This window comes from Protopterus annectens, chromosome 8.part1 (assembly GCF_019279795.1).
Source record: "Protopterus annectens isolate FY-2018-M chromosome 8.part1, PAN1.0, whole genome shotgun sequence".
Lineage (NCBI taxonomy): Eukaryota > Metazoa > Chordata > Ceratodontiformes > Protopteridae > Protopterus > Protopterus annectens.
This window is the reverse complement of record NC_056742.1, coordinates 137,245,827-137,265,381: the sequence shown is the minus strand read 5'-3', so window position 1 is coordinate 137,265,381 and position 19,555 is coordinate 137,245,827. Positions and strand designations below refer to the sequence as shown.

Below are 19,555 nucleotides of genomic sequence, written 5' to 3'. Positions count from 1 at the left end.
CCCCTCCTCTCGAAGGTTCTGCTAAAGATCAAACAGGGCAAGCCAAGGACAATACTGATTGCACCAGACTGGCCTCACCAGCACTGGTACCCCCTCTTGCACAGTATGGTACTGCTGGAGCCATGGCACCTACCTCGGACATCTTCCTTGCTGTTCCAGCAGGTGGGCCAGATTCTGCACCCTCAGCTTCAAACCCTGAACCTTGCAGCCTGGCTAATTCCTTCAGCTCTCCATTAGCATCCCTCAGTAAGCAGGTGCTAGATGTCATTCTGGAAGCAAGGAGGGCTAGTACTAGAAAATCCTATGCTGAAAAGTGGAAAAGATACTGTTCCTGGAGCCAGACTCAGGGGCTGGGCACAACGGTTCCCAGCTTACCTCATATTCTTCACTACTTAACAGAAATGCTCCACAAGGGCCTATCCTTCTCGTCAATTAAAATTCATGCCTCTGCCATTTCAGCACATTATACTATTGAAACTCCCCTCTTCTCTCACCCCCCTGCTAAAGCAATTCCTCAGAGGGGCTAAAAATTAAGACCCCCCCCCCATGCGAGCCCTTTTTCCTGCCTGGGACCTTAACTTTGTATTGGAAAAGCTCACTCTCCCTCCATTTGAACCAGCTGCAACTGCAGAGTTGAAATTCCTTTCTTGGAAAATAGCCTTCCTTCTAGCCATCACTTCAGCAAGAAGAGTGTCTGAATTACAGGCCCTCATGGCAGTGGAACCCTTCATTATATTCCTTCCTTTATGCCCAAGGTGGTGTCTAGTGTGACCCTAAATCAGTCCATTCATTTGCCTACTTTTTTCCCTAATCCACAAAACAAGGGAGAACAAATACTGATCTCCTTGGACTTGCACAGACAACTTAGATTTTATTTGGACAGGACTAAGCCTCTCAGAAAATCTGAACAGCTGCTAGTTAGCTTTGCTGCAGGGGCAGAGGGGGAAGGCCATTTCAAAGCAAACCATTTCTAACTGGATAGCCCATTGCATTAATTTCTGCTATAAGCACCATGGAAAACCTACCCCTCAGGGGATAAGATCACATTCCACCAGGGCTGTTTCTACCTCCTACAGCCTTTCTCAGAGGAGTCCCTACCATGGACATCCTAGAAGCTGCTACCTGGAGCTCTGTACATACACAGGAGCGACCTTAGGTCAACTGGTACCCTTGGCAAAAGGGCTCCACGGCACCCCCTACCACACCATCTGGTGCCCCCATCCTGGTCTACCAACATTAAATAAATATTGGAAAAGTGCCCCTGCTAGAGCGGCGCCCTAGGCGGCCGCCTAGTTGTCCTTTGCCTAAGGCCGGCTATTTGCATACATTCACCAAGCATTACCACATGCCCATTTTTTTCTAAATCCAGAGCTGGTTTTGCCACTGCAGTCTTGCAGGGCTTAATAGCTGGCCCTAATTCTCTCTAACTTCCTCCTCCCTTCCTTAGCTTTGGGAATCAACCCAAATGTAATGACTGCTACAGTGAAACATGAAAAACCATAGTACAGTTGTGTAGACTTACCATAAATGTAGATGTTCGTGTGTATTCACTGTTGCAGTCCTGGTTACCCTCCCTCCAGCCCCATGACTTTTCTTGGCTCTACCTTTGCTTTTTGTTTTAAACTTTCTGGTGTATTTGCTTTTTGATGGACGTGTAACATATCATATAATTGCTTCCCATTGTAGGGGCACCTGATATATGGGGCAAGAAAAACTGATGTAATGGTGTTAACTGCATGTTTTATACCCCTGATGACTTGAGATCATGGAAGAAGAGACAGCATCCGACACAGGAATCCAAGACTCTGATATTCAGGCCTGCTGAGGGCTACCTGCAGGCAGATAACCCAAATGTAATGACTGCAACAGTGAATACACTTGAACGTCTTCATTTATGGTAAGTGTACACAAGTGTACTATTCATGCACGAGTGGATGTGCTCATACAGTGCCTTAGTGTAGGATTCAGCAGTCGAAATTTCATTTCCTGTCTGCATGGGTGCCATGAAGTTTGTCACTTCTGACTTGAGTAGCATGAAGTTGGCTTTGGAGAAGTTTTTACGGAGGTTTCCTTACTGGAGTGTGGGGGTGGGATGTGGATGTCAAGGGTGATTGGCTTATGATGAGACCTGACCAACGAGGGGGTGACCATAGGTGTGGAGCATCGATTTCCCATGTTGGTAATGACCAGGTCTAGGATATTGGAGCCCTTGGGTCGGACTAAGGATTAGTTGATCCAGGGCGTTGAAATTTATGAATTCCAATAACCGTTGGGCAGAGGTGTTGGTACACAAGTAGTTTTCCCTGTTAATTGCAGGGTAGTTGAAATCACCCAGTATTAAGGGTGTTTGGTTGTATCTTAATATTTTCCAGTATGTTTAGAAAGTTGTAGTGAGATTCCTGGGGCATGGTGGGGGATCTGTAGCAAGCTACAATTTGGATTGCAGTCTTTCCTAGTGTTAGTTTCACCTGGAGAATTTCAGACTCATTGTGTCGGGCAACTATCCTGGTGGTGTGAATATCCTTGGTGAATAAGGACACTCCTGTAGGTGTTTCGGTCCAGGTTTGGTGGCTAAAAAGTGTGGTAAGACTTGTAGCCTGGTATTGCAGGGGTGCTCTCTGGAGCCTTGAACCAGGTCTCAGTTATTGCACAGATGTCGATGTTCTCCATTTTTAGTAGTGCTTCGAGAGAGTGCGTTTTGAGGTTTAGACTTCTAGCATTACCTTCAGGTTTTGCATGCTTGTACCTGTTACGGTGGTGGTTTTGTCCTTTGAACTTTGCCTAAAAAAGGCACTATCTTGCTTTGTTCTAGTAAGTTAACCAGGGAGTAGTAATTCTTTAGATCAGTCAGGAAATATAATGAGATTTGTTCAGCACTTTTTGTCTGTATCTGTGTGAATCTGTTTGTCTGTTGTTTTAATATTTTCTGTGAATGAAACTCTGGTGTTTACTGTAAATAGATATTTTGTTGTGGTTGGTCTTTTAGAGACTATTTAATCTTTGAGAGTACTTGTATACATTTGTTGACCCCTCTTGAAAGCCTTGCTGTTGGTCAGACTACCATTTGTACAAATATTAATTTTACTCTGTTTAATTTGATACCTTTGCAATAGCCTTAGAGTAGCTGGCTTTTTGAGTGTCTGGTGGCTGTGTAACTACCTTCCAGTCTGGGCAGAAGAGGGCATAGCTGGTAAATCTGTGCCAACCTTTCCCAGAGGTGTGTGTCTGTGTGTGAAAATCAAATGTGTGTGTGTGTCTGCTGCTTGGAACAGGGACACGAAACACTGATTTCACAGAGAGGGTGCTGGAGAATTTGGCTTAGACACTCTGCTGAGGTCTTATCTCCATAGCTGTGCCAGTGGGGAGTCTTACCTGGGTTCTGGAGGGAGACATTTAGAGAACTCCAGACCCTGGACTGGGTGTGTTCCCTCTGTGCTCTTGTGGGAAATTGTACTTGATGCAGAGAGCTGCTTCCAGAAATACTGGGTGTATCCATTTTTGTTCCAAGTAAATGTCCCTCTCCAGTGCCAGTGGTGAGGATTCAGGCTCTTTGTTTACTGGCCCAGAGTGGGGATGTCGCACATTCTGTTCTCAAAATTGGCAGACTGAAAGCAAGGATAATTTCAGACTAACACCTTATAGTCTTTTGTTCTTTGCAGAAGTAGTCTAGTAGTACTGCAGCTGGTCAGAAGACCTTACACCTTGGGAATCTCTTCTGGCCAGATGGAAAAGATTTGTAGTGTGGTGCAATAAGAACATATGGATCTGGATTTCTTCTACATCTCTGTGGTAATGGAGTATTTTTCTGTGGTAGGTTTGGCCTTGCTTGTGGTTCTTTCAAGTTGCATCTTTCTGCCAGTTCAGCTTACCTTTCCTTGGACTCTCTCACATCTGCACCATTAAGAAGGTCTTCCTGAAGATTATTCTCCACCTAAGATGCCCAGGAAGGCCTGTTTCTTTTGTGTGGCTTAAACTTTATCTTTAAAAAATTCACATTGCCACCATTAAAACCTGAGAAATGTTGCTGTTCTGATGAAGTTGGTATCCTTTATCACCTATGCCTGAAGCATATATAAATTTCAGGACCAGTCATTTGTTCACGCCCAAGGGAGTTTGGAACTCTCATTAAATAAATCCATTTAACGCCCTCTTTTCATTCCAACCCTCTAAGCAAAATGAAAGGTTATGGTCCATGTTCAGACCCCTAAAATACAGTAACAGGATTAAAGAGTTTTGGACCCTGTAATCAGCATTTTGTCTCCTTCATGCCAGGGAAGAGCAGTATCTAAAAAAGATGCTGATGGCAAGCAGACTGTATCACCCTCTGTTAAGACCATTTTGATTTGTTGCCTTGGGTACATGTTAGAGTTGGAAGGGGAAGGTAGGAATGATCTTGGCTGGATGTGTTTGTCGGGATGGGTTATTGAAACCATGTCCAAGGTGTTAGGTCCCATAGGAGAGTCCCGAGTGGAGACCAGCAACCACATGAAACACCTCTCTATGGGGAGGAAGTTTGTCTTTTATTACTCCTCTAGCAAAAGTTTGCTGTACACCCTTGCTGATATCCATTGCACACACAACCATGGAGTGGCTTACCGGACATGTAAAATGGGGTTAGGATAAAAATAGAAAGCTGCTACCTTTGCACATGTTGTCTTTCAGGGAGTAAAAACATTTATAGAAACAGTAGAGTGGGTTGCTTGATGGTCATGAGGGTGCAAGAAAGAGTTTTAAAAAACAAGTTATGTTATGCCTATTCTGAAAGATTGCTCTTCCTTGGGCACCTGCACATCTGTAGCCCTTTGTTTTCTTTTTAAGTATGCCAGCACAAACTGTGTGAGGTCGGCGCATGGATGTCTATCCAGATCTCATTAAAACATTACTAGCTGGATGCTTAATCTTAGGGGGTAGATCTGGTTTTACTTTACTGCTCTAAGATGCATGTTCTGTCCCTCCATCCATGTTCCCAAGGAAAGTGATCTTATCAGTTATGATAATCATGCTACGTTTGAGCCTCAGTATTCAACTTTAACTGTTTAGTAGAACAAATTAGTGGGAGCTGCCACCATGTCCTTGATAATTTTTTTCTTTACTCTTTGAGATAAGGCATTGAACTACTGCGTGGTGGCATGCATGTTATCATTTTGCATGCATGCAGTTTAGTATTTTTGCTTTGAGCTTGATTTTTTTACACATTTCATTATGGTGAAAGGGTTACATTTTTATAGCCTTAGATACTGTAGTTTTCCCATTTCCTTTAGTGCCTGATTTACTGACTCAAAGTGATGTTAATGTAGGTTTTGATGATGTGCCAGATAAGTTTTTTTCTGAGCCCTATGCCACAGAACAGGGGCCCCACTCATCCTTGTTGGCAGCTTTGTAGTCCTGGAGAAAAAAAAAGATGATTAGGGATATTATGCCTTTACAGAGAAGATGGGTTTTCTCCGGGTGCTCTGGTTTCCTCCCACATCCCAAAGACATGCTATAGGTGGATTGGACACTCTAAATTGGCCCTAGGCGTGAGTGTGTGCCTTCTGTGGAAGGTTGGGCGCCGGGCTGGCAATTCGACACCGTAAAACTCCACTGCCAGTCATGAGCGGACAGGTGATATGCTGTGGCGACCCCTAACCGGGAAAAGCCGAAAGAAGAAGAGAAGATGTTCTTCGTGTTTCACTGTTGCAGTCATTACATTTGGGTAATCTGCTGGCAGGTTGCCTTCAGTCAGCCTGAATAACAAAGTCTTGGGTCCTGCGTCAGTTGCTCTCTCCTCTTCCATAACGTCAGGTCGTCAGGGGTATAAAACATGCAGCCGACGCCATTTTATTCAGTCTTTCTTGCCGCACGGTGCAGAAGCAGTTCACAAGTGCCAGTTGGTCGACTCCTGAATTTTTCGCATTCGAGTTTCAGAACTGAAGTCTTCAATTCAAGCCAAGTATCCCCTTGGGGAAACTTTTTCTTGTTCCTTACCGATGTCAGTAAAAGTTAATAATTGCATTACTTGTGGGAAGCAAATACCTCATAAGGATTTTCATTTGTACTGTATTCCTTGCCTAGGCCCAGATCATAACGTGCCTTGCTGTCGGTTTTGTGCTAGGTTTAACCAATGCACTATTAAGCGTCTGTATATTTTTACTTCAAAATATTTTGGATCCAGATTTAATTAACATGAAATGTCGTCGGATAGCAGTCCGTCTACCGGAGTTCACAAAAAACACAAAGGAAAAGACAGCGACAGACCGTCAGGGTCCAAAACCGACGACAAAGCTTCTCTTAAGCCAGTCATCGGTACTCAGTGAGGCGCTTTCGCAGCCCCTGATACCTGCTACTTTTGAGTCGCAGGCCTGTAGTGAGACCCATGCGGAGTCCGGAATGCCGTGAGATTCTCAGAGTATTGAACCTGCGGATGTCTCTCCCTTGGATGGGTCCGGAGCCGCTGAGCAGGCACCGGCTTCTGATTGTGTTTTCAGGCCTCCACATTTTTATATAAAACCGACGCCAGCTTCAAAAACAAAAACAACTTCTAAGTCTAAAAAAAAGACGCATGAGCCGCGTGCTCAGGCCCTTATGCCTAAAAAACAGATGATCAAAATGGCTGAGGACTTAATTACCTTGATCAGGGGTTCCCAACCCCCCCCCCCCCCCCCCTGCTAAGAGGCCTAGGCAAGACACTGATTATGAATCTTCAGATCAGGTTTCTGTTTCTTCTGATTCCTCTTCTGATCAGGAATTTTCTATGTCACCCTATGAGGACTCAGATGCAGAAGATTCCATCCCAACTGCATTTTCTCCTGAGGATTATTCTTTTGGAGAAAACTTGCATACTTTAAGGGAACATTTTCATTGGGAGAGTCAGGATTTCTCTCAATCAAAAAAGAGACTTAGGGATTTCCTTCTTCCTCAGCATAGGCTTTTGGCTATACCTCCTGTATTAGACATTGTTAATGATGTGTCTTCGGAATCAAGCATGCCTCCTGATTCCCTACCTCCGGCTCCTAGGAAGCCAGACAGATATTACAGGGTTCCTGACTCCCACAAATTTCTATTCAATTTCTATTCCTGCTGCTGATCCTGAAACTATCTCACAGGGTCCCAAAGGTGTAAAGGCCTCTACAGCCAAAAATCCTACCCCCTCTGATAGAGATTCCAGGGCGCTGGATAGATGGGGAAAGAAGTTTTATACGTCTGCAACCTTGGCAATTAGGGCCTTAAACTGCCAGTTTCATATGCTTAAATATCAACAGCATGTTATGGGTCTATTGAAACAGAAAATGATGTTGATTTCTGATTGTGTGTAAAAGAATTACAGGAATTATTGCATGCAGCAAAACAGGTTGGAAAGCATACTTTGCAATGTGGTTTTGATTTCTTGGAGCCTCTTGCAGGGCCGCAGTTACTGGATCTGTGATTAGAAGGCATGCCTGGCTCAAGGAGCAAAATTTGCCTGATCATGTTAAAGCTAAATTGTTGGATGCCCCTTTACAGCACAATACTCTGTTTGGTAATAAGGCAGAAGAGGTTTTAAAGAAAATGGAAGACAAAGCTAAATCTGTGCAAACTGTAAAAGATTTCTTACAAGTGCAGCCACCCAGATTCAGTAGGCACTGGCCTACTAAAAATTGGTCATTTTGTGTGTCCACCAGAGCCTCTCAAGGCAAATCCAGGCGCTCAAAAGGCTCTAGATACCAGTCACAGGGTTCTTACAGGTCAATGCAATGGGGTGCCTCCACCTCCAAATCTGGAGGAAACAAAGCACAACCCTACAGTAAGCAGTCTCAATGACTTCCTTCTACCATCACCAAGCACTTGTCTTTTGGCAGCCCCCTTGGGGGGGAAATTAGCACTTCATACTCAAAATTGGCAGTTAATTACCCAGGACAAGTGGGTATTAAACCTAGTATCCCAGGGTTACATAGTTCATTTCCATACTTTGCCAATTCCAAACTCTTGGCCAGATCTGCCACAAAATCAATGGGCAGAGGCTCAGAAACAAGTTACGTTCCTTATGGATATGGGGGATATTCAACCAGTACCAGAACTGGGAAAAGGACAAGGTTTTTATTCAAGACTGTTCCTGGTACCCAGCAAAGACAATGCCTGGCGTCCAATACTGGACATATCGGTTTTTGAACACGTTCCTGGACATTCCAAAATTCAAAATGCTGACTTTACAACAGCTACTACCCATGCTGTGCAAGAACGCTTGGTTAGTGACTCTAGACTTAAGAGGCATACCTGCATATCCCAATAAGGGAATCGTGCAGAAGATGCCTCCGCTTCAAGGCATGTTTTATGCATTACCAATTGTCTGCACGGCCCTTTGGCTTATCTACTGTGCCCAGGGACTTTACAAAGTGTCTGGCACCAGTAATTGCATTTTGCAGACAAAGAAGCATACAAATCTATCCTTACTTGGGCGACTGTCTCATTCAAGCAGAAAACAAGGACATTCTTCTTCAACATCTGGCGTTTGTAAAAAGGCTTCTAACATGCCTAGGGTACACAATAAACGAAAAAAAGTCACAACTGGTACCCTCTCAAAAAATTACATTCCTGGGTGAAAGCTTGAATACAATTGCCCAGATGGCTTACCTTACGCCAGACAAACAAAGGCAACTGACTATATACTTCAAACAGATGGCAACAAAAAAACAGTTATCTGCAAGACAAATTCTGTAGGCTTTGGGGTTCATGGCATCCTGCATCCTACTAATTCCATATGCAAGACTGCATATGAGGAAACTTCAGTGGTACCTAATAAGGTTATGGAGTCAACATTGTCACAGTCTGGAAACAATGATTCCACTCATTCCCTGCCTACAGCAGGAGTTTCTTTGGTGGGGAGAGACATGTCACCAAAACAAGGGACTGTCATTCACACTACCCCCTGCCACCCAAACCCTAACTACAGACACATCAGACTATGCTTGCGGGGCCCACCTGGCGGGGAGATGCATTCAGGGCATATGGAACCCAAACCAAATGCATCTACATATCAGCCAGAAAAAGATGCTAACTGTTCAGAATGCCCTGACAGCCTTCAAGGACTTAATTCATCCAGGACAACTACTGATAAAGACGGACAACACCATGGTTATGTGGTACATAAACAAGCATGGGGGTACACATTCCTACCCCCTTTGGAGACTAGCCATGGCATTGTGGGACACAGCCTTGACTTACCAGCTCAATTCCTGTCAGGAAAACAAAATACTGTGGCAGACGACCTAAGCAGAAATCTTATGGACCCTCACTTTTGGAAACTGGATCCACAAGTCTTCAGCATGGTAACGCAGAAATGGGGAAGCCCAGACATAGATCTATTTGCCTCTCCCAAAAATTATCAACTGGACAAATTCTGCACATGGACTTATCACAGACAAGCATGGAAAATGGATGCCATATCCTTCAGTTGGAAAAACCTATCAGTCTATGCCTATCCCCCTCTGCCTCTTCTTCCCAGGGTCTTAGTAAAGGCCATACAGGAAAAACCAAAAATTATTCTAATTGTTCCGGACTGGCCTCGCCAGCATTGGTACCCAGTTCTAAGGAATATGTCTCAACTCCCTCCTTGGTACTTGCCTTAAATACCTCATCTACTGTCTCAGCAGAACATTCAAATTCTGCACACTCTGCTCCAAACTCTGAACCTGGCAGCATGGCTGTTCATGTAATTATTCAAACAACACTTCTCAGTAAATCTGTTATGGATGTCATTTTGGAAGCCAGAAAGCCTAGTACTAGAAAATCTTATGCTGATAAATGGAAGAGATTCTGTGCTTCGAACCAAGCGCAAGGAACGGACTCGGCAAAACCAAATATCCCTCAGAATTTACAATACTTGACTGAGATGCTTGACAAGGGCCTATCCTTCTCTTCAATAAAAATCCATGCCTCTGCCATTTCGGCTCATTACAACATGGAGCCTCCTGTTTTCTCTCATCCTCTGCTAAAGCAGTATCTTAGAGGGGCCAAAAATTTAAGGCCTCCCAGAAGATCACCAACTCCTGCATGGGACCTCAGTTTTGTGCTGGAAAAACTCACCCTGCCTCCTTTTGAACCAGCAGCTACTGCGTATGTGAAGATTTTATCTTGGAAAACAGCTTTCCTTTTGGCAATCACTTCAGCAAGAAGGGTTTCAGAACTACAGGCTCTCATGGCTGTGGAGCCTTTTATTACATTTCACCCGGATAGGGTGTCCCTCAGGACCAATCCTTCCTTTATGCCTAAGCTGGTATCCAGTGTGGCTCTTAACCAAACTATTCACCTGCCAACATTTTACCCAAATCCACAGAACAAGGGGGAACGGATTCTGTATTCATTGGACGTACACAGACAACTAAGCTTCTACTTAAACAGGACCAAATCTCTAAGAAAGTCTGAGCAACTACTGGTGGCATTTGTGTCAGGATCCGAGGGGAAGGCTATATCAAAGCAGACTATTTCTAAGTGGATAAGCCACTGCATTTGTTTCTGCTACTTGCATCATGGTAAATGTGCACCCAAGGGAATCGGGTCACATTCCACCAGAGCTGCCTCTACTTCAGCAGCCTTCCTCAGAGGAGTTCCAACCAAAGACATTCTAGAAGCTGCTACTTGGAGCTATGTGCATACCTTCACAAAGCATTATTATTTGCCTCTCTTTTCTAAATCCAGAGCAGGCTTTGCCACTGCAGTTCTGCAGGGCCTTATAGCCGCTCCTAATGCTATTTAGTTCCATCCTCCCATCCATAGCTTTGGGATTCTACCCAAATGTAATGACTGCAACAGTGAAACACGAAGGACATAGTACAGTTGTGTTCATTTACCATAAATGTAGATGTTCGAGTGTATTCACTGTTGCAGTCCAGGTTTACCCACCTGCCATCTCCCTTTTCTATAACTTCTCTTTTCTTCACTATGCTCTAAAGCCTTTGTGGTGTATTTGCTTTTAGATGAAGGTAAAGTTTGTTGCTAAAAGTGCATTTTTATTTATTGCTGTTTAATTTTATACATGTGTATATATATATATATATATATATATATATATATATATATATATATATATATATATATATATTGTATTTTTGAATAAAATGGCGTCGGCTGCATTTTTTATACCCCTGACGTCATGGAAGAGGAGATAGCAACTGACGCAGGACCCAAGACTTTGATAATCAGGCCGACTGAGGGCAACCTGCCAGCAGATTACCCAAATGTAATGACTGCAACAGTGAATAAACTCGAACATCTACATTTATGGTAAGTGTACACGACTGTACTTGTCCAGTTGACATAATTTGTATGATGAGGTAGCCTTGTTTCATTTTTTGTGTACCCCAGCTTTACTTTGTCTGCAGGCACATTTGAGATGTTTTATGAAGATACTGCTTCAGTGATCCTGATGTCCTTCAAGAATGCAACTGCAGTCATAACATGTGGGTTGTCCTGCCTCAGGCAGCCCTCGGTCGGCCGGATTCCAAAGTCTGGGTCCGACGTCGGCTGATGTCGCATTTCTCTCCGTCGTCAGAGCGGCTGGAGTACATAAGCATCAGCCGACGCCATTTTCTTCAGTCTTTCTTGCCGCGTGATGCCCGAAGCAGAAGCAGTTCGCAAGTGCCGGTCGGTCAGCTCCTGTATTCTTCGATTCCGAAGTCATCAAAAAAGCTAAGTACCCCGTTGGGGACCTTTTCTTGCCTCAGCCGATGTCAGAAATGACTGAAAAAGTTAACAGTTGTCTTTCTTGTGGTAAACAAATACCTTATAAGGATTTCCACTCTTACTGTCTTCCTTGCCTTGGCCCAGACCACGACGTCTCGGCCTGTGTAGCCTGTGCTCGCTTCAACAAGCGCACTCTCAGGCGCCGGGTGGAGTTCGCTGAAGATTTTTTCGGCGATAAATTTGCTTACACCATGCCGTCGGAACTTCCGACATCGCAAACTCCCAAGAAGCGAAAAGACCGGGACCGACATCCTCGGCCCGTGTCTACCTCCGACTCCACGCCAAAACCTAGAGCGAGTGCTCCGGTTCCCTCTGAGACTGTCTCTCCACCGCTCCGAACCGAAGACACCGCATTACCGACGACTCTGATTCCGGACATTACTCTGACGCCAGTTATCGATTTTCCTCCAGATACCGAAACCGAGGAAATGCCCGAGACCATTGCTGTAGACAAGGTCACTCCTGCACGTGGAGCTGCCAGGCCTCCTATGGCCATGTCTATTAAGGCCTACACTAGGGCTAAGGCAGCCAGCAAAACAAAACATCTTACTACTAAAACCTTACCTCAGCCTACTCCAGAGACACAAATTATGTCCATGGCTGCTGACTTAATTTCTATGATTAGAGGTTCACAGGCCCATCCTGAGAGAGGATCCCAGCCTCCTTCTGATAAAAGGCCCCGGGTTGAACCCTCTGACCCTATTCCTTCAGATGAAGATTCTGAGGGCTCTGTCCACTCTGATAGCCAGGAAGAGCTCTTCCAGACCTATGAGGACTCGGATGCAGAAGATTCGATCCCCTCGGCCTCCCCTCCTGAGGATATTTCTTTTGGGGAAGTTCTGCATACCATGAGGGAACATTTCAAGTGGCAGGGACAGGATTATTCTGATTCCAGAAAACGCCTTAGGACTTTCCTTAAGAAGCCCCAGCACAGGCCCTTAGCTATTCCTCCTGTACTTGATGTTTTGGATGATTTATATTCTGACTCTAGTGCTGCCCCTGATTCTCTTCCTCCTGCTCCAGCCAAGCCAGACAGGTATTACAGGGTCCCAGAAACTCATTCCCATTTATTCAGGGCCCATACTGCTGATTTGGAAACTATTTCACAGGGGCCTAAAGGAGTTTCCGCTTCCACCTCTAAAAATCCATTGCCCTCCAACAGGGAAGCTAGGTCTTTAGAGAGATGGGGAAAAAAGGTTTACACATCCACTACTTTGTCCATGAGAGCTTTGAATTGCCTTTTTCATATGTTACAATATCAGGATTTTCTGTTAGAAGATTTACAAAAAACATTGGCCACTCCTGATCCTTTGGACAGGAAGGCTTTGCAGGAAGCTATACATAACACTCAACAAGTAAGCAATCACTTCCTGCAGTGTGGATATGATGCACTGGAAGCTTCATGTAGGGCAGCTATGACAGGGGCAGTCATTCGTAGACATGCATGGTTAAAAGATCAACCTCTACCAGATCATGTAAAGGCAAAACTTCTGGATGCACCTTTGGAAAAGAACAAGCTTTTTGGTGCTAATGCTAAGGATGTGTTAAAGACCATCATAGAAAAAGCAAAATCAGTTCAGACGGTGAAAGATTTCCTCCAGGTTCAGCCCCCCAGATTCAGTAGGAATTGGCCTTCAAAAAACTGGTCCTTTCCTAATCCAGAAAAGTTTCAAAGGGGTAAAAACAGGCGTGGCCGAGGAAGAGGCCAATACAGAGGCCCTTACAGGGGACGACAATGGCAGCCAGGAAACCAAAGAAGTGACGCAGGGGTTTCACCAGCCCCACAGCCACAATCTCAATGACTTTCCTCTACTTCTGCCTACCAGGGAACAAATAAAAGCTCCCTTGGGCGGGAAATTATCTCTGTTTGCAGAAAATTGGCACAGACTGACAAAGGACAAATGGATTTTGGACATTATAGACCGAGGGTACAGGTTCCACTTTCATACCTTGCCAAGAAAACAAGGCATGCCAAACCTACCACAAAACCAGAGGGCAGAGGCTATCAAGCAAATCACTCTGCTGACTCGGATGAAAGCAATAGAAAGAGTTCCACAACAAGAACAAGACCGGGGGTTTTACTCAAGACTGTTCCTTGTTCCAAGAAAAGAATCTCAATGGAGACCAATACTAGACTTGTCCGCATTAAACACCTTTCTCATAGTACCAAAGTTCAAAATGCTGACTCTACAGCAACTCCTTCCCATGCTGGGCAAGGGGTCTTTGCTGATTACTCTGGACCTCAAGGAGGCATACCTGCATGTCCCTATTAGACACAGCTGCAGAAGATACCTCAGATTTCTTGCAGGGCCAGAGCATTATCAATTCTCAGCATTGCCATTTGGCTTATCTACTGCGCCCAGAGTATTCACAAAATGCCTGGCTTCAGTAATTGCTCATTGCAGGCTCCAGGGGATACAAATTTACCCGTACCTGGACGACTGCCTCATACAAGCGGACGACAAATTGATGTTGACAAGAAATTTGGACTATGTCATATGATTACTTCAAGCTCTGGGATACACAGTCAACTTCCAAAAGTCAAGACTGCAGCCATCCCAGCAAATAATCTTCTTAGGAGCCAAGCTAGACACAGCCTCTCAAATGGTTTACCTGACAGAAGACAAGCAAGAGAAGTTAACTCATTACTTCAAAGGTTTAGCAAAACTTACCCAGATGACTGCAAGGAGATTCCTACAGGCCCTGGGTTACATGGCATCCTGCATTCTCCTGGTTCCATTAGCAAGACTACACATGAGAAAGCTTCAATGGTACCTAAAAAGCATTTGGTCTCAACACAGCAACAACTTGGAGACAATCATACCGCTCATTCCATGCCTACAAAAGGAATTCCTATGGTGGGCCTCGGTGAGCCAGGCAAACACAGGTATGTCATTCAAAAAAACCACAGATAACACAGACCATGACTACAGACGCCTCAGACCTTGGATGGGGGGCGCACATGGAAGGCAGATGTATACAAGGACAATGGTCTCCAAAGGAAACACGTCTGCATATAAACCAAAAGGAAATGCTGGCAGTAATGCATGCCATCGAGGCTTTTCAACACCAACTTCAGCAAGGCCATTTACTGATACGGACAGACAACAACACTGATGTGGTACATAAACAAGCAAGGGGGTACCCACTCTTACCCCCTTTGCAGACTGACAATGCATCTTTGGGAAAAATCAATGAGCCTAAACATCCAGTTACAGTCCCAGTTTGTTCCAGGCAAAGACAATGTGTTGGCGGACAGCCTCAGCAGGAATTTCACAGATCCACACGAGTGGAGGTTACATCCGAAGGTCTTCACACAACTCACTTCGAGATGGGGCAGGCCAGAAGTGGACCTATTTGCCTCTCACCTCAACCATCTTCTACCAAAATTCTGCACAAGGACATACCATTCCAAAAGCTTGGAAAATAGATGCTCTCTCATTCAACTGGAACTTCCTAACAATCTATGCATTCCCACCTCTGCCACTGATGACCTCAGTATTGCTAAAGATCAAAGCAGAAAGACCCAAGGGAATCATAATAGCTCCGGACTGGCCAAGACAACACTGGTACCCACTACTACGGAGCATATGTCACACCAGGAGGTGGGCCCTTCCCCAAGGGCCTCTACTTTTGACTCAACACAATTTCGAAACAGTGCATCCAAACCTTCAGGCACTGCAGCTAACAGCATGGGAGATCCCATAAATAACCTCAACCTATCTCTCTCCAAGGAAGTTCAGCGGATACTAACAGAGGCTCGAAGACCATCCACCAGAAAGGTTTACTGAGCAAAGTGGAAAAGATTCAGCAATTGGAATACCAGCAAAGGACATGATGCATCACTGTTGAACATCCCACTCACCTTGGAATATTTGGCAGATATGCTAAAGAACGGCCTCTCATATTCTTCCATAAAGATACATGCATCAGCTATTTCAGCTAGATACAACACTGATCCTCCAGTTTTTTCACACCCTTTGCTAAGGCAATTCCTCAGGGGAATCAAGAACATTAAGCCACCAAGAAAGGCCCCAGTGCCAGCCTGGTACCTCAATTTTGTCTTAGAAAAACTGACTCTACCTCCATTTGAGCCAGCAGCTTCAGTTGACTTGCAATTTCTCTCATGGAAGACAGCTTTCCTGTTGGCAATTACCTCGGCAAGAAGGGTTTCGGAACTACAGGCCCTAATGGCAATACCACCGTTCATAATTTTTCACAGAGACAGGGTTTCATTAAGGACCAACCATACCTTTATGCCAATGGTGGTATCTAGGGTTTCTTTAAATCAAGCCATTCATCTGCCTGCTTTCTTCCCCAATCCTGAGAATAAGGGGGAAAGACTGTTGCATACCTTGGACATTCACAGACAACTTCGATACTACCTGGACAGAACCAAGGCCAGTAGGAAGTCTGAACAACTTTTTGTAGCTTACGCCCCTGCAGTCCAAGGAAAAGCAATTTCAAAACAGACTATTTCAAAATGGATTGGACATTGCATCAGATTCTGTTATTCCTTTCATGGAAAGACTGTTCCAGCCAATGTCAGACCACATTCCACCAGAGCTACAGCCACCTCTACAGCATTCTTCAGAGGGGTGCCTACTAAGGACATTCTAGAAGCTGCTACATGGAGCTCCGTGCATACATTCTCCAAACACTACAATCTCCCTCTATACTCCAGATCCAGAGCAGGCTTTGCTTCGGCAGTCCTGCAGGGTTTGATTGCCACACCATCCTTTTCCTAGAGAATGCTCCTCCCCCAGCTAAGCTATGGTATTCTACCCACAGTTGCATTCTTGAAGGACATAGTACAGTTTTGTACCTACCATAAATGTAGATGTCCGCTAGACATGCAACTGCAGTCGGATTTTCCCTCCCTCCATACCCCTCTATGCCTAGGGTCCACTCCTATCCCTGTTACTCTTAGCTGGGGATATCTGTTATGGTGTATTTGTTTTATTGCTCATTTATTTGTATGGAATCCTGTTTTTGTCTTCCAATTTGATTACAGCCTTCCTTGGAGGGCACCTGGCATCTGGGGCAAGAAACACTGAAGAAAATGGCGTCGGCTGATGCTTATGTACTCCAGCCGCTCTGACGTCGGAGAGAAATGCGACATCAGCCGACGTCGGACCCAGACTTTGGAATCCGGCCGACCGAGGGCTGCCTGAGGCAGGACAACCCACATGTTATGACTGCAGTTGCATGTCTATCGGACATCTACATTTATGGTAGGTACAAAACTGTACTTTGTTCAGACATATATGGTTGTGCTGAGTACCCCTACATATAACTGTACTTTGATCACTTTTCAATAAATCTTAGAAGGACCATAGTCTGCATTAATTGGAATAAACTTTGCACCATTCCCTTAATTTGAATCCTGCACCATGTCTTAGTATGCTTTGTAATAAGCTACTGATCTGCTTATCAGTGTGCTTTTTATAGCTATTAAGTTTCTGCTTTCTGGATCCAGTAAGGCATCAGCACAAGATACCCATGTCATTGTATTAATGGGGCTTTTAAGCCATACAAATGGCATCTGTTGAGAAGCCAGTTTCTATTAATGTTGTGTATAGCTCACTCACAAAAAAAAAAATCTATTATGTTATGCATCACGCACAGCTGTACTTTGTTTTGACTTGCGTTTCCTTACAGTTAATAATTAGCTTTCGGAGACTTGTCTAATGCTGACTTGGATATTTATGGATACTGTAAAGCTCATTTCCAGAAGTAAGTTGGACTTTTTGATCTGCGTTGTGACGTTTTATGCAAGTTTATACTTTGAACTGTTTGTGTTGAGTGCTGAGTGGAAAATCACGCAAGTTACATTTTGGAAACATTTTGTTGTTTGTCCTAATGAAATTGAATCAACATTTCATTGCATATTTGGAGGTTAGCAAGACTACTTCATTTTCGTTATGGATGCACCATGCTGTTTAAAGGAAAATGTCTACTTTCTAATTTAGAGTTTTTTTTTTCTTTCTTTTTCAGCTAGAGAGCGAATAGTTGGCTGGTACCACACTGGTCCAAAGCTTCACAAAAATGACATTGCAATTAATGAGTTAATGAAGCGATACTGTCCTAATTCAGTAAGTATTCTTCTGCGTGACCACTTAGTGAATTAAGCCCCCCCAATAAACAAAAAAAGGCATTGCTATTGTAAAGGTAAAGAAATTAAGACATTTAAAAAAAATTTAGATTCAAGAAGAATAAGAATCTTAAGCTTTTTGGTATGCTTTGTTTTACCTGACATGTCCGCTTTTCAGGAGAGACATACAAGTCTGTAGAATAATATGGTGATAATCACAGCTGGATGTGGGTAAGTCACATTTTAGCTTACTGTTACTGATGGTGGTTGGTCATGCGGACTCCATCTGTTGCCCCACACATGTAAAATTGTGAGCAAACTTGATTTGTTTAATGTGAGTGTAGTAATGTATTACAGACTTGGGCTGTCTTCTGTGTAGAGTATTTGATGAGTGTATTTTTTTATTAATGTGAACTAATTTTCTCTTGTAAAATGTATTACTTCACCATAAAACATGGGCAGGCAACCTGACATGCAGGAATTAAAAGCTTTACAGCTGGTCTTACATATGTAAAGCATCTAAAATTGAAATGAAAAAGAGACTTTGCAAGCTAATTTGTCTCTTTTGAAGTTCCATGTTTGTGTTGCCATGTTATATGTGCATTTTTTGCAAAGTATATAGTATAGGTTAAGGATAACTAAATAGTGAAAATGCAAGTAATGCTTTCAGAGATGCATGTATCCTTGTCGCTGGCTATTTAAATGAATTTACCTTTGTCTTGCAGTCATAGGTCTCGGTTGGAAAACAATTTACAGTTGTGGTATTGTTTTTCATTTAAGGAAGATTTTCTGTTTTTGTGTTTTCATTGTAGGAACAGGCAGAGTCTTGTGGGGGGTGGGGTTCTCTGTGAAATTCCAGTTAGGTAATGATCCTATATTGACCACTCTTTCTGTCTCCACTATTGGGTTATCCACCAGTAACTTCAGAGCTTTGTCAGCACTGTAGCATCTTTTTCTCATAATTCATTATGCTAGCAGTATTGCTTCAGATCTCATTTGCCCCTTTCTTGTAAGATGCAAGTTTACAATGCTCTGCCTATCAGTTGCTGTTTAATCAGAGAAGTGTAGTTTTTCATTGCTCTAACCTTTCCTGATGTTCATAGTGTTTCACTGTTGCAGTCCTAACCAATGGGTTATCCGGCTCCCGGTAGCCCTCGATCGGCCAGAATACCAAAGGTAAGTAAATATAACATCGGCTGCCGTCGGTTGTAAAGGACGTCAGGACGTCCGATACAAAAGGAGGCAGCCAACGTCACTTCCTCAGTCTTCCTTGCCATGGAGCCCGAAGCAGAAGCATTTTTGCACGAGTGCCGATCGACTTCTGACTACAAAAGTTAGTCAACTACAGCCAAGTACCCCATTGGGGATCCTCGTTTCTTGCCTTAACGAATGTCAGAAAAGGTTAATAATTGTCTTACCTGTGGAAAGCAGATTTCCCATAGTGATTTTCATTCCTATTGTATTATTTGTTTAGGCTTTGACCACGACGTTGCTAATTGTGATCTCTGTGCTTCCTTTAATCCTCGTACTAAATGTTGTCGGGCTAAGCTTTTAGCTAAACATTTTTGGAGTTTGGCCTGTTTGTCAGTATGGCGTCCTCTGGTCTTCAGGCTTTGGATATCCCTAAGAAGCGTAAGAATAAGAACCACGACAGACTTCAGAGGGTCAAGTCTTCAGATGATGTTGTTATTCATCAGTCCTGCAGTAGCCAGTGAGGCGTCTTTGCAGCCCCTGCAGCCTGTGGATTTTCAACCGCAGGCCTCC

The 19,555-nt window shown here is 43.9% G+C and overlaps 1 protein-coding gene across 1 annotated transcript in view; it reads left to right on the top strand.

Annotated features, from left to right (window-relative positions):
- PSMD7 (proteasome 26S subunit, non-ATPase 7) overlaps window positions 1–19,555 on the top strand; it is a 718,833-nt gene that overhangs the window by 303,290 nt on the left and 395,988 nt on the right. Inside the window, exon 4 of the mRNA XM_044081778.1 lies at window positions 17,695–17,792. Within this exon, the coding sequence (XP_043937713.1) occupies window positions 17,695–17,792 (98 nt within the window). The remainder of the gene's footprint in view (window positions 1–17,694; window positions 17,793–19,555) is intronic.